At 35.4% G+C, this 27,288-nt stretch overlaps 2 protein-coding genes across 2 annotated transcripts; both read left to right on the plus strand.

Annotated features, from left to right (window-relative positions):
- LOC109844208 lies at nt 1,317–19,750 on the plus strand. Its single transcript, XM_020413173.1, has 19 exons — nt 1,317–1,419; nt 3,044–3,379; nt 6,137–6,325; nt 6,857–6,940; nt 9,813–9,872; nt 10,042–10,086; nt 11,722–11,921; nt 12,350–12,808; nt 13,533–13,659; nt 13,778–13,975; nt 14,098–14,187; nt 15,566–15,628; nt 16,332–16,406; nt 16,571–16,621; nt 17,043–17,120; nt 17,509–17,643; nt 18,541–18,648; nt 19,017–19,082; nt 19,466–19,750. Exons 2-19 carry the CDS (start codon nt 3,074–3,076, stop codon nt 19,532–19,534), a joined length of 2,403 nt encoding a protein of 800 aa, XP_020268762.1. The 5' UTR covers nt 1,317–1,419; nt 3,044–3,073; the 3' UTR covers nt 19,535–19,750.
- LOC109844784 lies at nt 20,953–26,433 on the plus strand. The gene is made up of 4 exons (XM_020413914.1): nt 20,953–21,116; nt 21,223–21,489; nt 22,466–22,705; nt 25,824–26,433. The coding sequence occupies exons 2-4, from the start codon at nt 21,238–21,240 to the stop codon at nt 26,085–26,087; spliced, it is 756 nt and encodes a 251-aa protein (XP_020269503.1). The 5' UTR covers nt 20,953–21,116; nt 21,223–21,237; the 3' UTR covers nt 26,088–26,433.

The following is a 27,288-nucleotide window of genomic DNA, read 5'->3' on the forward strand; positions in this document are numbered from 1 at the left end:
ACAATATAATTAATATGTTTTTGCGGATATGAATCCAGATATTTCACTACAAAACTATATCCGTAAACATATCCTATCGATTATAGATTTCAGTAACCATATCGGTATCCGTAACCATACTCTATCTTCAACCTATTATACAGCGAATATGGATTGACAATGATCAATCATCTATCCAATTATAACATCCATTTATTTATGTGCACCTTTCTCCCTGTCTTCGTCAGCCGTTACAAGTAGTGTTTATTTGCCTGCTATGCATTTCGCATTTAGTACAATGAGTTAATTTTGGGCTTGTCAACAATTCGTGATCATGTCTATTTACGATATAAATCTAACAGAAAACAGATGAGAGTCTGACAAATTTACTTAAAAAAATTGCTCTCGTAAAAGGATTTTCTAGGCTTTAAAAACTTTTCATTAATTTTTTTTTGTTATCTAACAAAAAGTTTAGTTATAGGTAATTGCTTATATACTATAATGATCAGATAAAGTTGGTTTTGGTGTCTGTAGTGGAACTAAATGAAAAATCGATCTACACGTTCTTTTACGGTATATTGATGGCCGACTAGAATATTTAACAAATTTTTGTTCTTTATTATAATTTCTATCAATTAAAAGCCCGTGTTCATTCATAAATCTTTAGACATGACTAAAAAGTGAATCTGTTTCTGTAATAAAAACGAAATAAGATTTATTTTCAAAAAAAAAAAAAGGTTGGATTGGAATTATTTTGAAAATCTCTTATTTAATCTAATAAAACGGACCAGTCACTATAAAACGATCTGACGAGTCACACCTCCCTTAATTAGTTTAATCAACTATTTTCATGCAGATTAATATATGCTTCAGCAGTATTCATGTCATCTATGCAGTCCCCATGAACCCATCATGATCTCCGCATGGCCACAAATCATAAACCCCATTAATCTTAATCTTAACATAAAAAAAAAAAAAGCTAGTCTCCTTAAACAACCGCATAAAACATCTATGCACGACCCCACGCAGAAAAATAAAAAAGGGGCTCCTTTCCACGTTTTGTTGCTCCTTGTCGTCTTGCTCACCGGCCTGTTCCCGTCACCGCCCGGCGGCTCACCGGGGGGGCAAAAGCCCCGCTCCATTTCCGAGGAATTCGCCGAGGAAAGCGTGGGTGGGCGGTGAGCTGACCACAGCGGCGTGGGGCCCACCCAAAAGAGACACGCGTCCAGCGGCTGGGGGCAATTGCATGGTGCCGTATTAAGACTGTTGCTTACAGCGAATCGCGGGGTTAGAAGAGAAAAATTGTGTTGGGCTAATATTTATTGAATAAAATAATGATATTATTATAATCTTACAGCGCCTTTTTCCTTCTTTCGTTCTGATCAGTTCGCAGGAAAAAGAGGGAGCGAGCCCTCGGCGGCTCCGTAGTATTATTCATCAGTGAGCGATTCTTATCCCTTTCGATGTTAAATAGCTTTTTTTCAGCCGATTTTTGTCCATTTTTTTTTCTATTTTTGTTTCGATTAATCTTTTCTGACAGATAGCTGAGCTCCAATCGTTATCCGAATCAAGAATTTCAAGAATTTTTTTTTTATTATTTGGTTGGGATTCTTGATTCATTTTTCGCCTTGTTTTTTTGGGGAATCTTTGCTTAAAGTGAGTTCGGACGTTGAAAGGAGTTGATTAGGTTAAGCTCGAACCGTTCAATTTGGATGTTAGATTATAGCTACGAGCTGAATGATTCTTTTTGCTGAGTCTTGATTTTAGTGTTGGGAGCTACTGTAGCTACTAAGTGAAATAGGAGTATAGGACGCCTTGTTGCCAATCACTAACTATTGTGTTGAAGTGGGTAGAATGGATGGCAGAGGAGGAGGTTGAACTGAAAGTATGATTTTTTAGTTGTTAGGGAGTGATTACGTCTGTTTGTGAGTTTAATGAGCCTTAAATAGAGTTTGTGAGCCCAATTGAGTTGCCGGGGACAATCTTGCTTTCATTTCCTGGGTGTAGATCAATCATTCGCGAATATGGCTGGCAATCTTTGATTTTTGGTCTAAACTAAAATGACAGTCATCGTCTAGAAAATGAGCATCTATATTCGCAAATATCTGTAGTCTGCATGCTCTGCTGTTTGTAGGCTAACCGAACGATCAGACTGCACTTTTTTGGGGAATAATCAAAGTTCTTGACGGTCATCTGGGTTTTATACAGAGGCAGAATACAAAATTAGCCAAGAAAAGTTAAGCAATTAGGTGTTAGACTACTAGCCCCCTTGTTCTATTTCTCTGGGAGTATACTTGCACCTTGCACATGAATGGACCAAGGGAAAGATGCCATTATTAGCTATACGTAGTCGAATGGGATCAAAATCTGAGCCCATGATTAGCAGGAGGGTGCATATTGTTCTGATTCACACTACTCAATCATTTCCGGGACGAAAGATGTCATGAGCAACATTGGAAGCTGTAATATGCACCTAGCAGAAACCATGAAACGTTGGAAACATGAACTAAGGATAGAAGCATGAATCTGCATATTTCGTTGGAAAGTCAAGAGGAGCTGTCTTTTGAGCAGCGAGTCATCATGAAATTTGAAAATGTATACTGATCATACATTTTTACCCTCATCCCAACATAATTGAGTTTCTTACTGAACAAATTTAGCATTAGATACTCCTCACTGACCATAAGATTTTATTTCCAGTTACGTCGACAAGACTGCAATTAGCTCCACAGGTTCTATAAATATTCTATGTGCACTCAGTCACTAATGTCATTCTCAGACTACATACCTCATGGTTTACCCTTAAAGTATATCTAAAATCTAGGGAAGGAATTAATCTTTTGTCACTTGAGGCTTAGACAGTTTACTTGCGATGTCAACATGTTTACTAATGTTTTCAAGGTTTAACATTGGATCAATAGTTAGTATTTTATTGCCATTTCCTATAATAATTTCTCACGAATCACGAGAGCAATTTGTCCTCTATTTACGATTTGATTAGATGTACATAGACATTATGATGTGCAATTCTTGTAACTTAACTTTTTTTTTTCGTGATTTGAAGGGGTTCTTGAAATTCATAGAAACAATCAGCATGAATAACAATGGAGATACTGGTAGCCCTGGATCAGGTCCTTCATTATTTGTGCAAACAAACGAAGACGTTGAAAGAGCTGTTGCAGCTGCAACATCTCCTGGAACAATTCGTTCACCACGTCCGTCTGTAGTTTTCTCATCTAGGGATGATGATGCTGGTAGCCCACTTAAGAGGCTGCAATTACAGGTTGCGCGGATGTTAAAAGGTTTATCACCTTCACCTGAAGTGAAGAGGGCTACCTACAATCCTGAGATCCTAACCAGTCAGAAACGTCAGTGGGCAAGGTCTCAGATGGAATATCTGGTATTCACTTTCTTCCCTGTATTTTGGTAATAAGATAATTAGCATCTACAGAGCTTCTTTCACTTACAGACTAGAGCTTTCATTATTTAACAACTATATAACATGATTCATCAAACACTAGAATTGAATTAGCATTAAATTCTTTTTGGTTTTCAGTGATTTTGTAAATTGTAGTCAAAGTAGGCAGTGAACTGCAGAAAAGTTGCACACTTGAGTTATAAGACTGTCCGTCTACAATTAAAATATAACTGTCTCCAATTTTCTTTTATGTAGTATAGGAGAGGGGTGAACTACGTGGGGGTAAGGCAATTCAAGTTGATAGTTGGACCTAACTCAACCCAAGGTTGAATCCTTAACTCTAACCCTGTTGGAGGAGATCTATCCAAATAGACATGGTAATTTCTCATAAATGGGTACTTTGACATTTGTGAACATGCACACAAATCACATGATGACTTTTTTCTAGGATTTAATTTGCATGCTGTAGTAGCTTATAAAATAAAACATCCACCTATAAGATGTACAACTCTCAGTAGGAAACATCTCATGGTGAATATAGTTATCCCTATAACTGTGGTTGAAAACAATAGATTCTTGTGATTCTCCCTCTTGATTGATGTTGAAATTAATTCTGAGATTGATGTTGAAATTAATTCTGAGGGAAACCATGGACTTTATCTAGAGCTCTATTGATCTCTTATATTTATACTAAGAGCAAATAAACACATGTTACATATTATTAGGAATATGCTAAACATATTCTTAGCATATTACTTTATTCTCTCAATCACATCCCTAATATCTCTCAACCATATATTCCTAATATATTATTTCTAGTATAATTAGAACATCATAGATCTTCATAACATATTCATTAACACTCCCCCTCAAGCTGGAGCATGTATGATATACATGTTCAGCTTGTTACAAACAAGATATAGTCTCTCCAATTTGTGACACGACTTAAAAGGTTAAAATCTTTTGTGTGACCTTTCTCATCGTAGTTGTCTTTATCTTCTAGTTTTCTAGTTGAATGTCTTTCACCACAAACAACCTCAATCAATATCACCAAATGTGATACCTCAATCTTCTTCACAGATCGACCAAACGAAATGATTTTCTCTAGAGAACTACCAAATAAGCGATCCTCACCAGAGATCACCAAGCGAATCATCTCTAGAGATTCACCAAATAAATGATCCTCCTCAAGGATCCACCAAACAAATGATCTTCATCGGGATCAACAAATGATCCTTCTTTAGGCATCTGCCAAATAATTGATCCTTTCAAGGATCTAACAAACAAACGATCCTTCTCGTGAATCTACCAAATAAACGGTCCTCTTCACATATCAACAAATAAATAATTTTCTTCACGCATCAACCAAACAAACGATCCTCTTCCAGGATCAACTAAACAAACGATCATCTTCACGGATCAACCAAACAAACTCTTTATCGGTAGTGAAGGTTTCTAGAATACAACCGGTGGTGGTGGCATCTACAAGTTGAATATGCAGTGAACGAAGGGTAATCGAGGCGACACAGGTGGTAAGGAGAACATATACATCGAGGATGATTACTACTAATAATAATGACAATCCTAATCATTAACAAAGCCATTGAAAGCAAGATGGACAAGAATCTGTGGTACTGTTCATGATGAACAGTCTTTGCTTCACTGTTCACCGTAACCTATCATAGGAAAGAAGGTAGGTTGTAAGGCAGAGGGAGGAGTTTGATGGTGGGAGATTGGGGGCTAGGGTTTGTGAGGATCTAGGATTTTGTGAAGGCTAGGGTTTACGTGGCTTTGATTCCATGTTGAAATTAATTAATTAAAAAAACGAGGGACTATCTAGAGCTCATCTCTTATATTTATACTAAGTGCAAATAAACATATGTTACATATTATTAGGAATATGCTAAACATATTTTTAGCATATTACTTTATTCTCTCAATCACATCCCTGGTATCTCTCAACCACATATTCCTAATGTAACTATAGCATCATAGATCTCCGTAATATATTCATTAACAATTTGATAACGTCATTCCTCACGATTGGATGCATCTAATTTAGTATCTGCCTGATTGGTTTGTGACAGAAAGGTTATCACCTTGCTGCTGTGATATAACTACAGATTGACCTTAGTAATTCCTGCCATTTTTTCAGCCTGAGGGCTTGCAATTTTCACTATAATTACTTATATCCTTTTGAAAAGGTATCTATATATTCTTCTAGCATATCACCTCTGTATTCTTTGTGTAGTGGTCTCTGTGGTCGATCAAGTGCTATGTACAATGCTTTGAGATGGATACCAAGTTTCTAAAGCTGGCCACAACACTCAATTTACATTCTCAAAAGATTTCTGTTGTGTCCTTGGAATTCAACTTTCAAGTAGTATTCTCCCAATTCCTTATTTGGCTCAATTATAATTGAGTAAATAAACAATTAAGCATCATTGACAGAGAATTGGGATTAGTCAGAATTTCATTTTTTTTTAATTTAAGAGGAAACTACTTTGCATGGTGAAGAATAACACAAAGCCAAGTCTGCCATTTCATTGTCGCCATTTCATAGTCTTTTACAATAGCATTTATTATTCAAATTCTCTCACTTTGTCTTGATTCAATGACTGTTGTGCTTATCTGTTACTCTTTTGCTTAATTTAGTGTTTGACATATCTTATGAATATTTGATAATATGTGTGCTCCAGAATTTTCTTTTATGTTCATATATGAGGTTTGTATGAGCAGGATCACAGGTCTGTCAAGGAACCATCGAGGCTTTTTGAAAGCATGGTGGTGGTTGGACTCCATCCTAACACAAATGTTCAAGAATTACAAAAACAGCTCTTGGAAAGGAACAATGAAGATACGAAGAAATCTAGAAGCATATTGAATCACCACCATCAAGTTCATGCTGATCTAGATCTTGATCCTCAGGTCCTTATCTGTAACTGCAATGATGCAAAGTTTGAGTTGGCTTCAGATTTATTCACTATTGTTTTTCTAATATTAGGATTTTTAGCACACAAGTCATTGTTCTTCTGATAGTTCAGTGAGTCCTTGTATCATGGCTATTTCCATAGTGATCTTAACATCACAAGAAATTTCATATCTATTTTAGGAGCTGTTTGTAAAAAATTATTGGAAAAGAATAACCCTTCAATGGGCAGTTTTTCTTTCATTTGCAACCTTTTGAGAATACTTGATGGTCACTTGTGTTGTGACCATAGAATGATGATATTTTCATCGTATATTTAGAAAGACTCAAGAAGTTTTTTCCTTTTTCTTCTTCTGTGGTATGGTATAACTGTTACATTTCCTTAGAATGCTTTTGATGATATTTTACAATTGCAATTTATGTATGCTACTTGGTTTTTCTGTTATGGAATATTTTGACTACTCTTGCTGTGAAGAATGCTAGAGTAAATTATATTATTTAAGGCTGATTTCTGTACACTCGAATTTTAGGTTCTATTTGTATATCCTCCAGAAAAGAAGCTACCTCTCAAATACAAGGATCTCCTTTCTTTTTGCTTTCCTGCTGGAGTGGAGGTTTGGTATTTAATTCTGTGACATTTTTCTTTTGTTATTGTTTTATCATTTTCATAATGAGTATTTTGTTGAAAAAAATAATGAGTATATTGTTCTTCTGGACCTCGTATAATGCATGTGTAGTCCTTATTTTTATGTACTGCAGTTTTGGCTGTGTGTAAATTTATATTATTGAAGAAGTGTTCTCTTGAATGAGGAAAGAAAAGGATTATATTTTCCCTTCTGACCTATCACATTGTGGGATTATACTACTCTACCATACTTTTGGCACTTCCATGCGCTATGCCTTGTAGGAGCTGTTATGTTCTTTCCTTGGCAGTTATTACTTCTTATCATTCAGATACCACGATTGTCATGAGACCCAACACTTTTAATACTGTGTAGAATTTAACATCAATTAGTCCTCTGACAATATTTACCCTAATTGGTCAGTATGAAAAATGACTTGTTTCACTTACAATTACTACAATTTAGTATTATTAACTGAAGAATGCTGACCATGTAAAACACACTGCTTAGTAGCTACAAATAGGTTATGTTGAATGTCCTGCCTGTAGTGTTTAGACGTCTCCACCCTAATAAGTAATAACTGTATAGTTTCCTTGGAAAGGAAGTCAGACGCGACAATCTTGCTATAAGTAAATAGGTACAGCTTCCCACAAAAGAAGTTCAGGAAGTATTTAGCCAATATAACCTTGATGACTGATGAGGTTACATCAATTTGTTTGTGTCTAAAGATGCGACAAAATAAAATTCATATATGTTAAGTGTATATACTTAAGAACAATGATTGGAACCATATGCCCACTACCCGCAAATTGAACTAGAGAAAACAATGCTGATAACAAGGCCACATCTGTTAAAATGGAAATCAGGGAAGAGACGTTGTTTGGATTTTAATACTACAACATCCCCTCTCCAAGCCTACCATAATAGGAAAGGGAATGGAGAGAAAAAGAGATAGACATAGGATTAAGCAGTAAAAGAAAAACTCAAAAAAGTATTACAATGGATCATGGTCATCCTATAGCTATAGTGAATCAGCAGTCTGTTTTGAATCAGCACTTTGTTTAAATGGACGGAAAGGCATCATAAGGGAATATTGAAATGGCAGTTTGTTTAAAGTTGTTGTATTGCAAGTCCAAAGTAATGAACGGAAACGATACTGGTCCTTGCCTTATCAGGCATGAGGTAGCACAATGAAAAGACTGCACAATATAGTGCTCAGATTAAAGCACAAGTTCTTTAGCTATGTTGACATGAGGCAGGATATTCATCTGTGACAACGGGGGAGAGGATATTAGAGGCACATAGAGGTAGCCTGATAAATAACAAAATTAGCAAGCGGCTAGAGAACAAGCAAGTAGGTGCAGTCTGGTACTGCAGGAAGAAAATGCTCGAGGCCAATATTGTGGAAAGTAAAGACAACAAGGTGAGGCATAGCCGCATAGGCTTCAATGGTTTAGGGGGAGAAATCATTTTCTAAAAAAAAAGAAATGGACAATAGAAGAAGCAAACAAAAAATTGGAAAAAGTTGGCAAATAAGAAATTGCTTACCTAATAAAACCAATATAGAAATTAAGAAAAATCTCCATGACAATGATAAACATAAATATGAAGGCTCCTTGTGAGTACCAAGTATTGGTCAAAATAAACAAGAAACGTAAAGATACATTGATGCAATGCCTAAATGGAAAAGATACATTGATGCAATGCCTAAATGGAAAATCTGTAAAAGCTTAAGACATTTGTGGATGTTTTCTTCTGGTAGGTAGGCTTAGTGAAGAACATGGACAACTGGTCGTAGATAGTTGGCCGTGATATCACGATGGCAATTATATAATGACTAAAATTAGAACAGGATTACATATCTTGATAAAGGATGACTGATCTTTCCTTAACAATGTTAAATACTAATTTGTTTCCTTTATACTTAGTAATGTTAACGAGGCAGCTTTAGAAGCTTCCCTTTGGTCAAAAACAACACAGGATGAAGTTAAATTTGAGAGTGAAAAAAAAAGAATAGCAAAGTAAATAAAGTGGCTACAAGAGATGTCATTTAAGAACACGGATTTGAAGTAATAAAAGTTGAAGTTTGAATAATTCCATAAGAGTCTTAGATTTTGAACACCTGCAACTGGAGGAGTGTACAGTTTCTCATTTATTATAAAGGATGGGTGTATGAGATGAATTTTGCAACATCTAGAGGGGCAATAAGTGACTCCATGCAATCAAATTCCAACCTTGAAGAATTAGCGTTACAATAATGAAATTACTACAGAATCCACGCGTGCATTGTTTCTCACGCTCTAGTTAGTGCCTTCATTTGCTTGATTGACAATTTTGAATATCTTCACTGTGAGATTGATAGGCTTGTCTCTCAGGTTGATCATATTTATTTGGCTAAATAGCACTTACAGATCCTATTGTTTCACCTACTTTTCACTTATATAACCCAATGTTTATTTGGTAGCAAAACTATACCCTAAAGTTTTTTACACTTGCACTTATATGCCCTGACTTTTTTTGGCGGCACTTAAATGCCCTAAAGTTTTTACAATTAGTATTTAAACCCTAAAGTTTTTAAAATTTACACATAAATACCCTCAGGTATGCAAACTTGAGGTATTAAAGTGCCAGGTTTAAAAACTTTCGGGTATTTAAGTGCCAGATTTAAAAACTCTAGGGTATATAAGTTCTACCAAAAAGTGAGGGTACATAAGTGCAAATTTAAAAAACTTTAGGATATTTTCTTGCTACCAAATTCAAATGGGGGTATATAAGTGCAAATTTATTTGTTATATACATTCTACACACGTTGGAAGATTAACTTCCGATTATAATATCTAAATTATTATTCCGGTTTTTCTAGGTTCGAGCTGTGGAAAGAACTCCTTCCTTGAGTGAGCTAAATCAAATACTTGTTGGACAGGTAAAACGTCTTTCTGAATGCATGTTCTTTCTTTCACTTCTTATTTCTGTAGATAGCATTTTGTCTCCTTAACCTTCATAACAGTTAGTTCTATTTGAGTGTTTATGATTTGTTATTTGCTTTGATGTTTTGCTGAGTCATGCAACTAATTGTGTATCTAATATCGCAGGAACAACTAAAGCAAAGTGATGTGTCTTTTGTATTTCGCTTACAGGTATTTATGCTTACCTTTGTCTAACTTATCTGTCATTTTAATTCACATTGTTGTTCTGCTGCAGTAGATAGTATACTTGCTGAAGGTCAATTAATTCTATATATTTGTTTAAGACATGGAGTGTAATAGTAAACTTATATACCAATGTTATGTGATTCGAAATTTTGCTTGTTGCAAGTCTGGTTGCAGAATTTACTTACTGCAGCTCGATCATATTCCCTTCTTTTGTTTTGTATCTATATCTACAAGCACTCTTAGATCTCACCAGAGGAAAACCTTTGGTATAGATAAGTGAAGGCTCTTGAAAAGCACCTGAGTGAGGATGAACTTTGGAACCATGGTTTTAAAAATTGTATGGGACCGTTGTCTCCTATTTTCAGGTGAATTTGCCATAGTAACTCTGTAATAGAATTTGTTTCTGATTTTATCTACTACTCTCTACCCAAATTTGGTGTTACCATTGTTGGTTGCTATGTTCGCCAAGTACTTCTACGATGAAGCCTTACCCATACTCGTACCAAATTTCATGGGCACTCTTTGGATTAAAACAGTTCGCATACACTTCTTGGATGTATATCCTACGCTTGATGTCCATTTATTGAAACTCGTTAGACATGGGTCAGGTTTGCTTCAGCCTATATTCAAGTTAAAAACTATGATTTAAAAGGGCAAGTTAAAAACTATGATTTAAAAGGGCGGTTTGAGTGTAGTGAAAAACAAGCTATTTTCAATTTATAATAAAAGAAACTTTAAAATACAATAGCAATTTAAATTTAAGTAACACATGAATTTGAAAAATAATAATGATCTCATTATTATTTTTCAAAACTCAAGACCTTTATTCTCCTCAACAATACATATGTATAGACTTAAGGATGTAGTGACCTTGGAACTAAGGTTTTCAAAATTGTCTGGAACTGTTGTTTCCTATTTTCAGGTGAGTTTGCGATTGTAAATCTGGTAATAGAATTTCTTTCTGATTTTAGGTACTTCTCCCCTACCTAAATTTGGTGGTGTTATCATTGTTGGATGCAACAACATACATGTCCATCTATGTCCGCCGTTTACAATTTACAATGCTCCAAACTTTTGATCTCCTAAAAGGCTGAAACATATGCATGCATAAACTTAGTAGTTAGTATCCTATGCTCTCTGTTTGCCAAAAAACAATTTTACTGTTTAAGTTTTATTTTTAGTTTCAACTTTAAATTTAGGGTACATTGCATCATCTATAACTTCGGTAGGACTTAATCGCCCCTCATCTCATTTATTAGCATGTATTACCCTCAATTAATGGGAAGAGGGGGTTGTCTGAAATTATCCTTCTAAACTTATAAGTGTAACTGGAATAGTACTTACACGTCTCCTCCAATTACTGTATGTAGTATGTGCAATATTTCATGGGAGAATTGTCAGATCAGCTTGCTGAAAGATTGATTGTGTGCATTCTTATATTTGTCTCTTAGTTTACATGCTTATTGTTGCTTAAATCATCATGTTTTGCTGAGCTTTCCTATGGCTATATTGGAGACGCATGCTCTTATCTTTAAACTAGTTTCATAGAAAACCTCCCTTTTGGTATCATAGCATCTGGCAAGAAAGGCCTTCTAACATCTAGTTTCATAATTTTTTCAGGTGGCTGATAATTCAACTTTGTATGGATGCTGTTTTCTGATAGAAGAAATAATAAAAAGGCCTTCAATTTTGGTTTCAAGGCTTTCAGGAGAGCAAAAATTCTCTGCTCCATTGAGCCGTCATATACTAACTACACCTCGCTGCTATTGCATTCTGTCAAGGCTTCCATTTTTTGACTTGCATTTTAATATACTGAAAAGGTAAAACCAAAATTTAGAGGCAAATTTTGTTTTTTCTTTTTCTATCTTTTGTTGCCTCAAGAAAATCTCTCTTTCTCTGCCTTCTCTTTCTTTGCAGTTGGTACTTGTCATAATATATATGTAGTATGCTCTTCTTCTCTTGTCGTTGTGGTCTTTAATACTTACGTTGGGTATTGGATAACAATTTGTTAGCATGTAGTCTATGATCAATATTCTTTTTTGCTTTCCACATTGACATTTGCTTGTTTGACATGTAAATTCTGCTATTATAAAATACAAAAGTTAGAGGTACTATTTATGCATAAATCAAAGCAGATTGTCTTCAGAGAAAGCAGTATAGTCAGACTTCTTATAGAAATGTTTTGGAGCACAATTTTCCTTCTTAAATGATAACATATATGTTGACATGCCTCTTCTTTTGCCTGCAGCATCTTCACTGAAGAAAGATATGAAGGATTGTCACAAGGCATTGAATTGTTGAATTTGCTGTCTTTGGAAGAAAAATATGAGGATGACAATGCACTTGAAAACTCTGTAGATACTCAACAGGATAAACTAGCTGCTGAGGATTTAAAGGGCTCGACTGAATGTTCTGAGCCAACTATGGATGATTCTCCCGTGCAGGAGTCGTCTGACGGTGGTTCTGTGAGTAACCAGCTGCCTAGAGAAGAAATCAATTCTGAGAAAGACGGCAAGAATAACACAACTATTGACAGTAATTTAGAACCAAGACAGGAGGTTGCAGAGTCTGGACCTACCATGCAAAATGGTCATAATGACTATTTTAATGAAACCATGGAAAACAAACCATCTCAAACGCATCTTCCAAATGCTGTTTTGCCACTTATCCAGCATTACCAGCATGAAAGATCTGAACCCTTCTCCAGGTAAAGTTTATATACCTTGTCTACTTGGAGTATTTTGGCCCTTGGATGAATCACCCTCATCATTTGTTCTAATAGTATACTTAAATAGAGCACGATAATTAGTTGATCAGTGGACTATATTATTTTGGGTGTCTATTTGTTACAACCTAAAGGATTTGGGGGATTTTTCTCAAAATATTGTCTTTGGAAGGCCCATTTTAAATTATCTAGGTTTCGGAAACCACTACCTTAGAAACCCAAAAATAGTATAAATTATATACAAGCGTTTCTTAATTTGGATAAGTAACTATGCTCTTGAATATGATTGAAAACTTTGGAGCTTATGTAGAATTTCTTGTGATTTTAATCTTTGTACGATATGGATACCCCAGTGGATCCAGGAATTATCCTAATTCAAATTCTTTCCATTTGATTTGATAGTAATGCTATCATTATATTTTTATGATTCAAGTACCCTATAATAGTTTTGGATCAAGGTGTTAGGCTACTCGCTCCATTTACACCCTACTTGCTGTGTAACCCCTCCCAACAATGTGTAACCCTTTGATTTCTAAGAGGTTCCTTAATTTATTCAAGGATCTCCCTTTCTGAAAGGGTATCAAAATTATTGCCTAACCCCACTTGATTTTCTCCTATCAGGGTTGTCATCTTCCAATGATTTCTTTTCTTTTTAAAACCAAGTTGGTGGACTAACAAATAATTTCTGTGTTGCTTATTAATGTAGCCTGCAGGGCTTTTCTAGTGAAGACCGACATTTTAGGAGTGATATGGATGAGACGGAGATCAATGAGCCATCTTCTTCTGGGCAGGAAGATTCAAATGTTCAAAATGAGATTCTTAACTGGGCAAAGGTTTGACTCTTGCACATAGAGGCTTTTTGCATCCTTTTTTGGTTTGTATGAGGATATTTATCCGCTTTCAGTTTTGACTCCCTTTTGCTGTAATTGATTTAGTTGTTTAAATTTCTAGGCAAATAGTCACGGGTCCTTGCAAATAATTTGCGAATATTACCGATTGCAATGCCCTTCCAGAGGTTCCACACTTACTTTTCAACCTTTGGAACATCTTCATCCTGTTGAGTTTCAAAGGCCTGGTGAAACAGTTCTTCATATTGCTGGATCCTCCATTGATCTTAGATCTTGCAATACCAGCTTAAAAATGGCTGAGGTACAATTACTACTATTCGATTTGTTTCATGTTGGTCTATTAATGCGATACCTTTACCACACAATTCCAATACGTACTTCAATTTATATTTCAAATTTGATGCTTTTGGTATTCTTTTTCAGGCATATGGTGCACAATTGGCAGAGGAGGAGGCTGCTGCTCTCTCTGTATGGACAGTTGCGTGCATATGTGGTAACTTGAGGCTTGAGCATGTGAGTAACCATTATAGAAGGAACCATTTAATTACCCCCAATTTCTAACCATTGTTGCTAACTAGAAAGGATTATATGCTAAAATTTTACTAACTTTTTGGTCTGCCTTGTATCTAAATCGCTATCTAAGTCGCGGCCTTTCGTCATTGCTGTCTACTCCCGTTTGTCCATCATGTAGATCTTATGAAGCCAGTGTTAAGTTCATTGAGAAAATATTCTCCACTATGTGTTGTTATTTCCCTGGCCTGTGGTATCTATTTCTATGGAACAGATAGGATTTCATGCTGAATGTCCCCAATATGGTTGTTCAGTATATCAAATTTGGGACCTTTTTACTGGAGAAACATGCTGACATCTTTATTGAGCTTCTGACATATTTATTGACCTTCCATAGTGTCAATTATTCAGCAAGCTACAGCATCAAATGTGTAATATTTTAGAAGCTAATCTTTGGAGGTTATATCCATCAATCAATTTGGTCAAGAAACAGTTTTGCCTTTCTCCTTGATGGCATGAACTTAAACTGCTTGATTAATATGGATGATCTCCCACTTGTCAATTTGTCTGGTAGGCCTTTATGGACAGTGTTTGCTTACATTCAAGAAATTGTCAATTGTAGAGAACCTACATCTGTAGAAGTTTTTCAAAGAAGACTTCTCAAGTTAGAACAGAAGATTGATGCTGATGATGTAAGTAGTAGGTAAATTGCTTCACAAGATAAATTATACAAGTGTATAATGAAGGAGATGATGAAGAGAATAGGGGGAGAGGTAAACAATTGTCCTGGTACATAGCCTTGTCACAATCAGAATGACAACTTGGTGAGTTATTCATGCATGAACAATGATGTTGACTGATGACATTAAGCAGGCAGCAACCTTTACTCATTCTAGGTTTCTAACTTTGGATAAAATTGACATGCTCCTAAATAGTTCAGATGGCCACTTTGAGAGAGTAGCTAGCAGGACAGTAATTCATATCACCACCTTCCGGGATCGCATCCATGGACTTGGTTAGATTTAATGTGGATAGGTGAAATTTTGATTGTAGCAAAAGGTCCAAGGTCAGTGTTTTTAAAAATATCTATTACATGTCAGAATATCGATTCGATCCTAATATGTTAGCTATTACCTGGAGTAAGAGGGAGAAGCTACCTGTTACATAAGTACAATGACAACATTGCCTTCTTAGCTCACAATAGGCAAAATATCTCGCATTACTTTGCAGCAAATCCTAAAATGATTTCAATGCACACACTTGAAGCGGCATGTGTGTTAGACATCGGCAATCATGTACACATATGCTTAAATTTATTCTTTTATATTTAACAAGTTTGAAAAGTGGTATTGGAAAAAATGTCACCATTGCTTTATAACAGGTAATGTTGATGTTTGCCGGGGCGCTACTGGAGAAGCAGATTGTTGTAGTTTGCTCTAACTTGGTATAAATCCCTCTTTGTCTTATCTTTCTATCTTTTCTTATTTTAATCTGATTTTAGAGGTAATCATTTGCATCTTAAACTATAGCATCCCTCTCATTTACTCTCAATAATTTAACTACATTCTTTGTTATTCGATGTCAATTTGCAAAATATGAAATGTTTCATGATGATCCCTTCAGCACTTTACTGAACTTTGATGTGTGCTAGTCAAATATATTTAGTGAAACATATACATTTGTTTGATTGTCATCACCTATTAGTATTGAATATCATTCTTGATGTAATTCTGTATGGGATGAAACTATCACATACATGTACACAGACATGCAGGCATGTACATGCACATACCCATATGGAGGGATCACATGCATTCATCTAGATCTTATCAAAAATCAAAGATCTCTAATCTAATTACAAACGCTTTTGTAATTACTCAAATCTGAACCAACTAACTACATGATCTTAATTAAATAAGATCTCAACTATCAATAAAAACTACTCAGATCCAATCTCTTATCATCTTATCAAAAAGATAAGAATAACAATTAAAATGTAAGAACAAAGATACTATGTTCGTGAAATCATTATCAGAAAATATAACAAAAAGAATGATTGAAGTGTAATATTTTCTTGATCGATAGATATATTCACATTCTATGTAATCTGTTTTCTAAGCACGAACTAATGACTGATATGCTAACAGGGAGTTCTATCTGCGTCAGTCTTGTCAGTAATTCCATTGATTCGTCCCTATCAGTGGGAGAGCCTTCTTATGCCAGTATGCAATCTCACCTACCGTTGAAGTGCTGGTGTTTCGTCATATATGAATATTTCCTCCAACTAAAAGAATCTATTTTAATTAAGACTTCTGTTTCAGCTTCTGAACTTCATTATCTATATATATAATTGTCCTTGTTGAGCACATCTGTATTTATATCGTAGGTTTTGCCAAACGATATGCTGGATTTTCTGGATGCACCTGTGCCTTATGTTGTGAGTTTCTTATAAACTGCAATTTCTTTTATTGCCTTATTGAAGATGTTTTTTTTTCTAGCAGCCTAATTGAGTTCCAACTCTTGTTACTTACCTGTCATTATACTACTAGTTTATAGGTATCTTTTCTCCTTATGACTGACTCTTTTCATCAGCTCTCAAATCTTGATTATAATCCCCTTACTGTGTTTTACCTTCTGACATAGTTCTTTTAACATGTATTTGTTACCTCAGTTTTTCGCCTTTCATATCCTTTTTCTAGGAAATATACTTTTATATGTGGTTTATGCATCTTTAATTATGCCTTTCAATGGACAAATCATGAGCTTTACCTCAGGAGTTTATTGCACCATGTGGAGACAATCTTTTTCTGCAGTTATATTGCATTCAACTGAATTTAAATATTATCTTGCATGTATAGATTGGCATAAAAAACAAGACGCCCGAGCTGCAATCGAAGTTGGCAAATGTTGTTCTTATTGATGTTAACAAGAATCAGGTGAGTACCTCTAAGGGCTAGATACTGCTTATGGTTGATATATACAAATTAGTGAGTTACAATCATTAAAGTAACTGTGTGGCATCAGATAGTAATTATTTTGATTTCAAGTGAGACGAATAAATTGCTTATAGCATTGTAGTCTTGTAGCATTGCAGAGTTGTAGCATTATTTGTTGGCGGAGTTTTGACATCTATTAAGTGGATTATTTATCTCTTGGTGATGGATTCCATTTTATTTTCATTTTTTCTGGGACCGGCAAAGATTTCTTTGTTGAGATAGATAGTGATTATTCATTGTATCATTAACGCGCAAGATTTAATCTTCTAACGCATTGCAGTAGTAAGATTAAGCAATCTGATCAATGTTCATTCCATGGGATAAATAGGTGAAATCTTCCTCCATGCCACAATTACCCCAACATAAAGAGTTGTTTTCATCTTTAAGCCCCTACCATACAAAGCTTGTGGGTGAAAGCTACCTAGCCAGAAGAAGGCCAGTTTATGAGTGCACAGATGTCCAGGTAGGTGCTTCTTGAGTTTTTTTTACTCCTGTTAGAAATTTGATAGTTGCACAAGTATTCCTCTATTTCTACTATATCTTACAAATATGCATTCATATTTTTCGTATTATTCAAGTTATGTTTAAGAAGTGCAGAATTTCTCTTCATTTGATATATAATATAAATGCTTGCTGCAGTTATTGGCTCCGTTTGAGCCTCAATTGGCTAATGGATTGATAAGGATAGTTTCTTGTGCATTGAGAAGATGTCAAGAAACCATTTGTTTTTGTTTAGCTGAATTATAATTATATTCTAATTAAAACAGCGAGAATTACTAGGTGAAAGAATTTGATTTTTTGTTTTTCATATTATTACTATTTCTTCTTTATTGAAACAAGCTTCTATATAACAGGTTTTAAATATCAAATCCATAGTGAAGAATGATACTTATCAAAGATATGATATTATTGAGAGACATACTTTCTGACAAGAATAATTCTAATTTACATTATTTATAAATTTATATGGCATGGTGTTTCAACTTATGCACCCTGCTTCTGCAATTTGTACATTTGCATTTTACTTTATGTCATAATATTTCATGATAAGATATCGACAGCAGTGCCTTCAGATCTGGTAATGAAAATGCTTTGTAGCTGAACAGTTTACTTGTCTCCGTTTTTTATTTATGTAACATGATACAACAATATATGCTTTCAGATTTATGCAGTTAGTATAAACTTGTTTGCCATAAGGCATGTTAGTCTGATCAGTAGTAGGAAAGTGTCGTGTATTTCTTGATTGGTATTTATGCCTATCCGCTAAACTTTTCGAAGTAGTAATGCTGTTACTGCTGTACAAGTCCTTTTTATTATTCATTTAATAATTAACCTCATTCATTGTTCTCTTGTCATACAGGTTGAAGCTGCTAAAGGTTTCTTAGCAGTCCTTAGATCTTATCTAGATTCACTTTGCTCAAACTTACGGTCTCATACTATCACCAATGTACAATCAAATAATGATAAGGTCAGTCCTCTAGCTTTATAATATATCACGTTTTCTTGATAATATATAATATAATGTTGTATGCATAGATCTGTATATCTACATACACATATGCTTATCATCTTATGAGTTTATCCTGCATCTGAGTCTTTACTTTTATATCAAAAGGCAACATCTCTTGTTTCTTTTTATTGCCAAGCACCTTCCTCTTAACTGAGTACTTATGTTGGTGGTGTATATTATTTGATAGTATATTTATCTAGATGGTAACCTGAATGTTGAGGTCGTATGTTTTCTTGCTGTTGTTTCCATTGAGAGAAGTTGATATAAAATTTTTTTACTCTATGTTGGTCAGGATCTAATTTATCTTTTTTCTGCTCAATCTCTAGGTATCCTTACTTTTAAAGGAGAGTTTTATTGATTCTTTCCCATATCGTGACAGACCCTTCATGAGGGTAAGCTCATTTCCATTTCTCACCTGTGCACGTAGTTTACTATTTGTATATGAGAAGTTTTACTTGAAAGGAGGTAATCATACTTGACCAAGGATTGTATCTGCACACCCTTCTATAGTCTTCTAAATTTAGACTGAGCATTTATTTGGTTAAGGTTTGTTATAATTAGCTTTATCGCTGTTGACCATATTTAAGAAAATAAATACATGCTCCTAGTTTCAATGTAATCAACAATAAAAAGTATGCTTCTTCCTGTTGAATGTGTGTATCTCATCTTCCTTTTTAAGGGAAAAAATGTTATGACTTTTCAAATGTAATGGTGAAGCGGAACCACACATCATATTATCTCCCTGAGTTTTCTTTTCCTTCGCATGCATGTGCAGCTCTTTGTTGACACTCAGCTCTTCTCTGGACACACCGATCTCGTGCTATCATTCTACCAAAAGGATTAGAGCAGTCAATTATTTATACAACATTGGAGCTTTCATGGAAGAGGCCATGCTTGATCAAAGGTACAACAGAACAGGGATCAATGAAACTATCTTCTGTTCATTTTTGTTGTCTCATATGTAAAGTACCAGAACAGAAACTTTGATGTTATGCCTAAAGCTGCGCGTGAGAGTATAATGAAAAGAAAGGCCTTCTGCATTTTGATCTTTTCTCCTAAATTATATGATGCTCTCATATCAAGTCGAGTTTCTGACTGCGTACTTTGATGGTTTGTGAAGAGATTCATATTGTTTCTTGATGTTGGCATAATTTTCCTGGAGACATTGTAGACCTCATTAATTAGTTAAGAAAGAATTCAAGGGTGCTCTTGCGCTTGTGCTGGTGGTTCGACTGAATTCTGGCCTGAGATTGAGGAGTTCTGACCTTACTATTGCACGGGTGAAGCTTCAGAAATGAGATGGAAGTAAATTCGACCCTGCTATGACATCTAATTTTCATTCCATTTGCTTCAATTAAATTTGATAGTAGCATTTGCATTATGCAGTTTTTTGAAGGCTGAACTTTTTAACTTTTAGGTATAGGGATTAGTGAGTTAACGAAGCCAGTTTGTCTCGTAAAATACTTACTTTAGATTTAACACCCCGGACCCCCCCGCCCCCCCCCCCCTGGTGCTATAGCTTTGAGGTCTAAGGCCTTAGTTTGTTTAGCGACAAAGCGCAAGGCGTCGAGAAATATTGAATGCGAATGTTTCTGCTAGAAAGTAGCTATGTATGAAATCATCTGTTATTGAGATTTTTACAGATCTAATGAGATTTTCGTTACTTGAGTTGCGGTCCATTACTTTTTCAACGCTGAAAGGTTAATACGCAGATCAATTTTAAGTTTATGTGGTTCTTTAATTTTGGCATATGCTAAAATACAAATTTAGCCTTAAAAGTGATTTTTTTTTACCAGTCTAGTCTAAAAAGTGAACAAGTAGATATTTCCGGGGACAAACGGCACAATTTTTAAGTGATATATTAAGTAATTTTTACATATAGACCCTTCAATCTTTTAATTTTTTCGGATTACTCCTCATTCCACCGTCTCCTTCCCACTATCTTTTCCGTTCTCTTCTCCTCTATTCCCCAACATTATTCTTAGGTCCAATGTTGTGAGTTTTTATTTTCTACAAAATAGCAAATTCAAAAAGAAAACCATTAACAACGAATCTTCATATTAAAATGTAAAAATACTTAGGTTTCAAATTCATTATGCCACTAGTGCAAGGTAGAAAAGGCATCTAGATATTACTTTAAAAAAGAAGAGAGAATAAAAGCAATAAGAGAAAGAAATCTCGCCCAAAAATATTTACAAATGTCGGTTATGACGTACGAGTTTCCGTGCCCAACAAGCAACAATTGAATCCGGATTCGGATACGAAATTACCCGAACCTGCTTACCGATAGCCCACCCGTTATAAACGCCGTCCTCCTCATTCACCCCAGCCTTATCTTCAGCTCTCTTTTTAACTCTTTGCTTTCGATCTCTTTCTCTTTCTCCTTCCGCCTGCGTATCCCCACCGGCGGTGATCTCATCCCAAAGGTAATCTCAAAACTAGGGTTTTCTCTTTCTCTAAATTTTACCAAATTTTTACAATCCCATCCCAAAATTTCTCCAGTTGATCAATTATTTGTTTCCTGGCATTCAGATTGATGTTTATACGATGAGCTGCGCCCAAGCCAACGCGTTTTTGCCCAATGTGAAACTTGGAGGTCCCTTTCGAAGAGGGAAAAGGTACGAGGATATTCAAAGGTTGGTTTGTTGCAGTGACCCATCAAATTATAGAAACTTTGATCCACGACGAAGTTTGAAGGGTCGGAACCTAGAGTTTCCGAGATTGGTTTGTACTCCTCTGAGGAGCGGTAGGAATAATCATCTTTGCTTTGCGAAAGGGGGTTTGAAGAGCGAAAACGAGGTGATGCGAACTAATTACTCGCGTTTCGCTTTTGTTTGGATGCTGTGATTGTGTTTCTTTGATTTGGATTTCAAAAGGGTGAGTACCACAAAATTATCATGAAGTTAGTGTGTTTCGTGCGAGGCTACCATAAAAAAAATTATTAGTGAAAACAACCATGAACTCTTGTCAATAAACTACTCACTTGTGGGTTGATAGATATAATAAGAGTAGTTCAGATGTATTATCGAAGACGTTAACGCCGTTAGCAACAGTATCCAATAGTTCATGGTTTTTTTTTTTTTGAAAGTTTATGGTAATTTTGCGCGGAACACCCCACAAATTTCATGGTAGTGTTGTGAAACTTGACCGTTTAGATGTTGTTGGTAAAGGTTATAGCGTGCATAAAGGGAAGAATTATTTGAGATAAGTTAAAATTCTATTCTTGGTATAAAGATTATATTAAGTTATTTAGGTGAACTTTCATATGCTTATTGTCAGTTAGTGCGAAACTATAATCCACTATTTTAGAAGGCTTTGTAATATACAGGATGATTCGGTAGCCATGAATGTTGGTTAAATTAATAAAATTAATAGATGGGGGTGGCTTATAGCTGAATGTAGAAAATGGGTTTATGTAGTTAACCATATATTACTCATATTTAGTAGAGTTGGTGGTTGATCTTGTTGCTCGGTTGCTGCATTAAGGAGATGGTCTCATTCAAATTTCTAGTGTATTCTCACACCTCCACCCCTCTGTGTTCTCATTTTTGTAAACCAATTATCCTTTACTATCAATAAATTTTAGCCCAGACCTTTTCTTTAAAAGAACCTATTAAGCAAAATGGAGGATTTAAGTTTAACGTGTGTTATAAATTGTATTATGCCCAATTTCCAAAGAAGGGGAAATTTTGATATTTGAAGAAACGTTAGTGAAGTACTTCATGCTGTCTTGCTGTTCTATTCTAATAATGTGAGTTTCTTGCATTTTATTCAGGGGTTTCCGTGGGAATCACTGAAGAATGCTATGGGAGGTATGAAAAAAGAGGAAAGTGTGCAAGATTGGCTTAAAAAGAGGACGAGTGAAAATGAATTTGATGGAGACGGAGGTGATGGAGGTCGTCCTGGGGGAGGAGACGGAGGTGATGGTGCTGATGGCGAAGGGGATGAAGGCTTTTCTGGAATTCTTGATGAATTTCTTCAAGTGGTTTTGGCAACTATTGGCTTTATTTTTGTGGTAAGTAGACTTCTCCTTTGACAAGTTTGCATATTTTATTGTTTTCGCTAAATCTCAGTATCGCTTCTATCATCATTTATATTGCAGATAGTGATTAGACTCCTTCCGTTAATTTTTTTTAGCAACAAATACATGATATAGGCGGTAATAATTTTTTAACATGGAAATCAACAATACTCTTCTGTACACCAGGGGATACAGTTATATGTTGGTTTCATATCTCTTTGAAAAGGTTTGGTGACTTCTTGGGGGCAGACGTATCTGCTATTTTGGAGAACAGGCTGTGTGAAATTTGAACCCTGAACGTCTTCTACGTTGTGAAGAGGATTACCACTGTGCTCAAAATAGCACTTGGAAACAGTAACGGGCTCTTGTGAAAGTATGCCAAAAAAAAGCCAAAAACTCAACTTTCATTTCACTCTCAAGTAGCAGGCACATAGGAACATATAACCAATGTTTTAAATGTCAGTTATCGCGGATTTGTCGGACGGCGAATATCCATATTGGATAGCGGATATTGCGGACATATCGGGGATAAGTAGTATTTATCGGGGTGTCATATTGGATGGTGACATGGTGTGCATACATAATAAAATATCCTAAAATGTAATCTAACCATACTTGCCCAAATTATAAACATATTAGAGTCGAAGTCGAGGGCGTTCATTAGTGTCAATGGAGAGAGATGGTGATCTCAAAGTCCAGAGTCCAGCTTCAAATTAAAGTCGATGGAGAGCTCAGTACCGAATACTTGATTGAAGTCAGACTTGAAGTTGAGGTATAAACTTGAAGTTGGTTGAGAATAAATGCAAAGATGGAGGAGGAGCGAAGTGGAGGAGAGAAAAAAGGAGGGAGTCGAGGTTGATGGAGAGCGTAGGAGGAGTGAGTCGAAGTCAATTTGGGGTTTTAGGACACACTGCAAAGGGAGGGAAACAACTGAGAGAAGGCGTTAGGATCAATTTAATTGGGAAAAGATAGGGTTGGGTTTTAGTATTTGGGTGAATCCGGTTGGGTTTATAGCGTGTTAGTTATGAGCCCGTTGCCTAAAATTCAAACTCAAACTAAACATAACTTGAGTGATAATTCCGATTTTTTTTACTGATAAACTTGACTAATATATGACTTTATCGCCAATTTTTTGCCAACAAACAGCCCAAAACGATAACCGATATAAAATTGCAATTATCCTAGTGGCTAGGGTCCAAAGCCGATAACTCACCGATAAATCAATATTATCGGCTGATATTTAAAACATTGCATATAACCATTTTAGAACATGTTTTAATTGTAGGAAACTAGAGGCAAGTCTACATCTGAAGGACTTTCGAGGTAGTTAAAAGGAAAAGATACTAAAACACCTTATCTAATAGACAGTTTTAAGAATCTTTATTGGAGAATGGCCTCCAAAGGGCCAAGTTTTAACGGGTAGAGGCCTCTAAATACCCATGTTGAATGTCTTAAGTATTAGGTTGTTGTGGGTAACAACAAAAGAACCTTTGTCCCAGGTGTCTCAAGTCGTCCATTTCATTCGATTTTTTACCTTCTCCTCCATTAAGTTAGCCAATAACCTTCTTAATTGCTTCTAATCAAGTTTTCTTAGGTCTATCTTTAGATTTTTTTGCCTCATTAACTATAATATTATTATTATTTTCTAACTGGTGCATTAAGAGGTATCCATTGTACGTGACCTAACTACCTTAGTCGAATCTATCTCATTTTATCCTCAGTAAGAGCAACCTCTAATTTAGTACTAGATTAACTTATTTCTTATCCTATTTTTTAGTGTATACCCACAAGACTATCGTAACATTATCATTTTTGCTACTCATTTTCTACCCATGTTGTTCCCAACATTCTGATCTATAAAGTATTATTGGTCTTATAAAATGTGCTATAAAATTTCCTTTTTAGTCTCGTAGGTATTCTACGATCATATAAAACTCACGAAGCAATCCTCCATTTCAACCCCGATTTGATTTGATGGACAACATCATCCTCAATCTCACCATGATTACGAATTATTGATCCTAAATAACGAAAGTGATTTCTTTTGGATATTTTTTGACCATCAATATGTACTATATGCTCTTTTTTTTTTTTTTAGTTTTACTAAAAATACTTTCCATGTAATTTTATAACCTTTAGTTTTGATAGGTTGCCTCCACTTCTCTACTTTAGAAATTATCCCTCCTCTAGTGTTGTTAACTAATACTATCTTATTAGCAAATAACATACACGATGGGACTTCATCCTAAATATTTTATGGATCTGTGATAATAGATGCAATATAATGTGTTCATTTGGATGTAGCGAAGGTTAATTGTTCATATTGAAACAGACATCATATTCAATATTTATATGGGATACAATTTTTACATGATAATCAGAGTGACATTATAAATTTAACCCAGACCATCCTTAGTAGAGGAAGTTTTACCAAGCATGAAATAAGGCTTTTCTTTTATCCGAGTGCACACACGAGTTTCTCCAAATTTATCTTAAACTTTGCTAATCCTGTCTGCATTCTTTGGACCTGATTTGGATTCCACAGGAGCCTATACTTCATTTATAGAAGACTGGCTAACCACATAAACACGGTGGGATTAGAAACGCTATGCAATCAATGTTGAAGACTTTGGGACCAGTTATTTCCCAAATACAATTCACATGACTTTAAGTTTTACCAAGTTGCTATAAACCAGATGGAGATTAATCAACATACTGAGACTGGAAAACTTAAATAGTTGAGTCATATTTCGGTTGAAGAGGTTATCAGCCATTTCACTCTATCAATTCCCTTTATAAATACAATTTTCCTTATTTGGCACTGGATTATAGAACCTATAGGTTATCATACAAAGACATGCTTATGTTGCTGTTGCATTGCTGAAACTTTCCTTGCTTGAAAGTTGTTCAAGTAAAAGTGAAAGATGGTGTGTTGGATTTTTCTTTAGTATGTGTTGGATTTTTCTTTAGTACACCCATGTATGCACCCACAAAAACAATATTGGTTGACCTACGTGTACAATATTCAATAAAGAGCTCCATATATAGGTTCATTCTTTTCTTTTTCATTGTTTTGTTGGGGGGAATTGACTCGTCTACTACGTGGTTGCAGTATATTTACTTGATCAGAGGGGCCGAGCTGACACGACTTGCAAGAGACTACATCAAGTATCTCTTCGGTGCTAGTGCCAGCATGCGACTGAGACGAGCCATGGACAAGTGGGAGAGGTTCTTGGAGAGCATTACAAGGACGGTGGATACCAGAGAGGACTGGCTTGAGAGAGCCATCGTCGCCCAGACCACTTGGTGGCATAAACCTAGGAAGTTGGCTTCACTTACGAGCTCCAGGGTTGATGATGACGACGATGACTACTGAAGGATTGTGTGTGCATTTTGAACTACTTGACATCTCGAGTTCTTTTGTCGTTCTTGTAGGAGCGTACGATGTTTCGGGTGGAAGTTAACAGGATCGCCTTTGTGTCAACAAAATATGCAGATGTTATTTTTGAGAAGTTGGGTGGTAATTATTTTTCTTCTTTTTAAAAAGCTTTTGCCTATATTGAGATATCTATTGACATATCTATAGCCTACACATTGAGATGCAAGTTCATGTGTTTTGTGCGTTTGCCTGTAGTTCTCTTTGTGGATATTGAATATTTTGCTTTTTCTGCGACTCGAGGCCAGAAAAGAAATCTAATAGGAATACTCATTGTTTATTTCTACTGTGGAAAAAGTCCGTTGTATTTTTTAGTGCAGAATACTCATTATTTGTTTTTTTACTGTGCAAGCTGTATTTTACTGTAGAGTACTCATTATTTTTTTGAATATTTTGGGAATCATGGCTAGGAAATTTATAGATGCGATGATAAAAGTTAATAGAACCAAAAGGAATTTAAAATCAAAAACTTGTAGTGCCTTCTGATCATTCATGTTGCGGAGCCAGTCAAACAAAAGAATATGTACTTGGCTACGAGAAAGAAAGAAAGTGGTACAATTCTTTTTGGACTAAATTATCAAGTTGTTATTTTTATGGGAAATTGTGTCAAAGCCTCAATAACAATAACTTCATGTGACTCAACTCCTCCACATTTTCTCTATGTGGATCAACTCTAAAAAATATCACTTCATATGATTCAGTCTTTTATTGTGCTATGGTGTTTTAAAAAACGGCTAAATATCCATATTGGTATTTTAATTTCATCCCATTTACGAAGAAGTTATTTTAATTAGGTAAACCTGCTTTAAGGCATTTTAATTGATTCAACTTACCAATAAGGCTATTTTTCTCGTCGGCGACCAGTTTTCCGACGAGAGCTCGTCACGTGCGTGGCACGTGATGATTTAAACTGATTTTTAGCTACTGATGTGGCACGGATCTGTCCTATTTTGGGTGAATTGGGATTTTTAGAGGGTTAATTCCTGCCTTTAAACACCACCACGTCAGAAAATCCGTGCCACATCAGTAGCTAAAAAATAGTTTAAGTCATCACGTGCCACGCACGTGACGAGCTCTCATCGAAAAACTAGTCGCCGACGAGAAAAATGGTATTGTTGGTAAGTTGAATCAATTAAAATGC

This window comes from Asparagus officinalis, chromosome 6 (genome assembly GCF_001876935.1).
Source record: "Asparagus officinalis chromosome 6, Aspof.V1, whole genome shotgun sequence".
Taxonomy (NCBI): Eukaryota; Viridiplantae; Streptophyta; class Magnoliopsida; order Asparagales; family Asparagaceae; genus Asparagus; species Asparagus officinalis.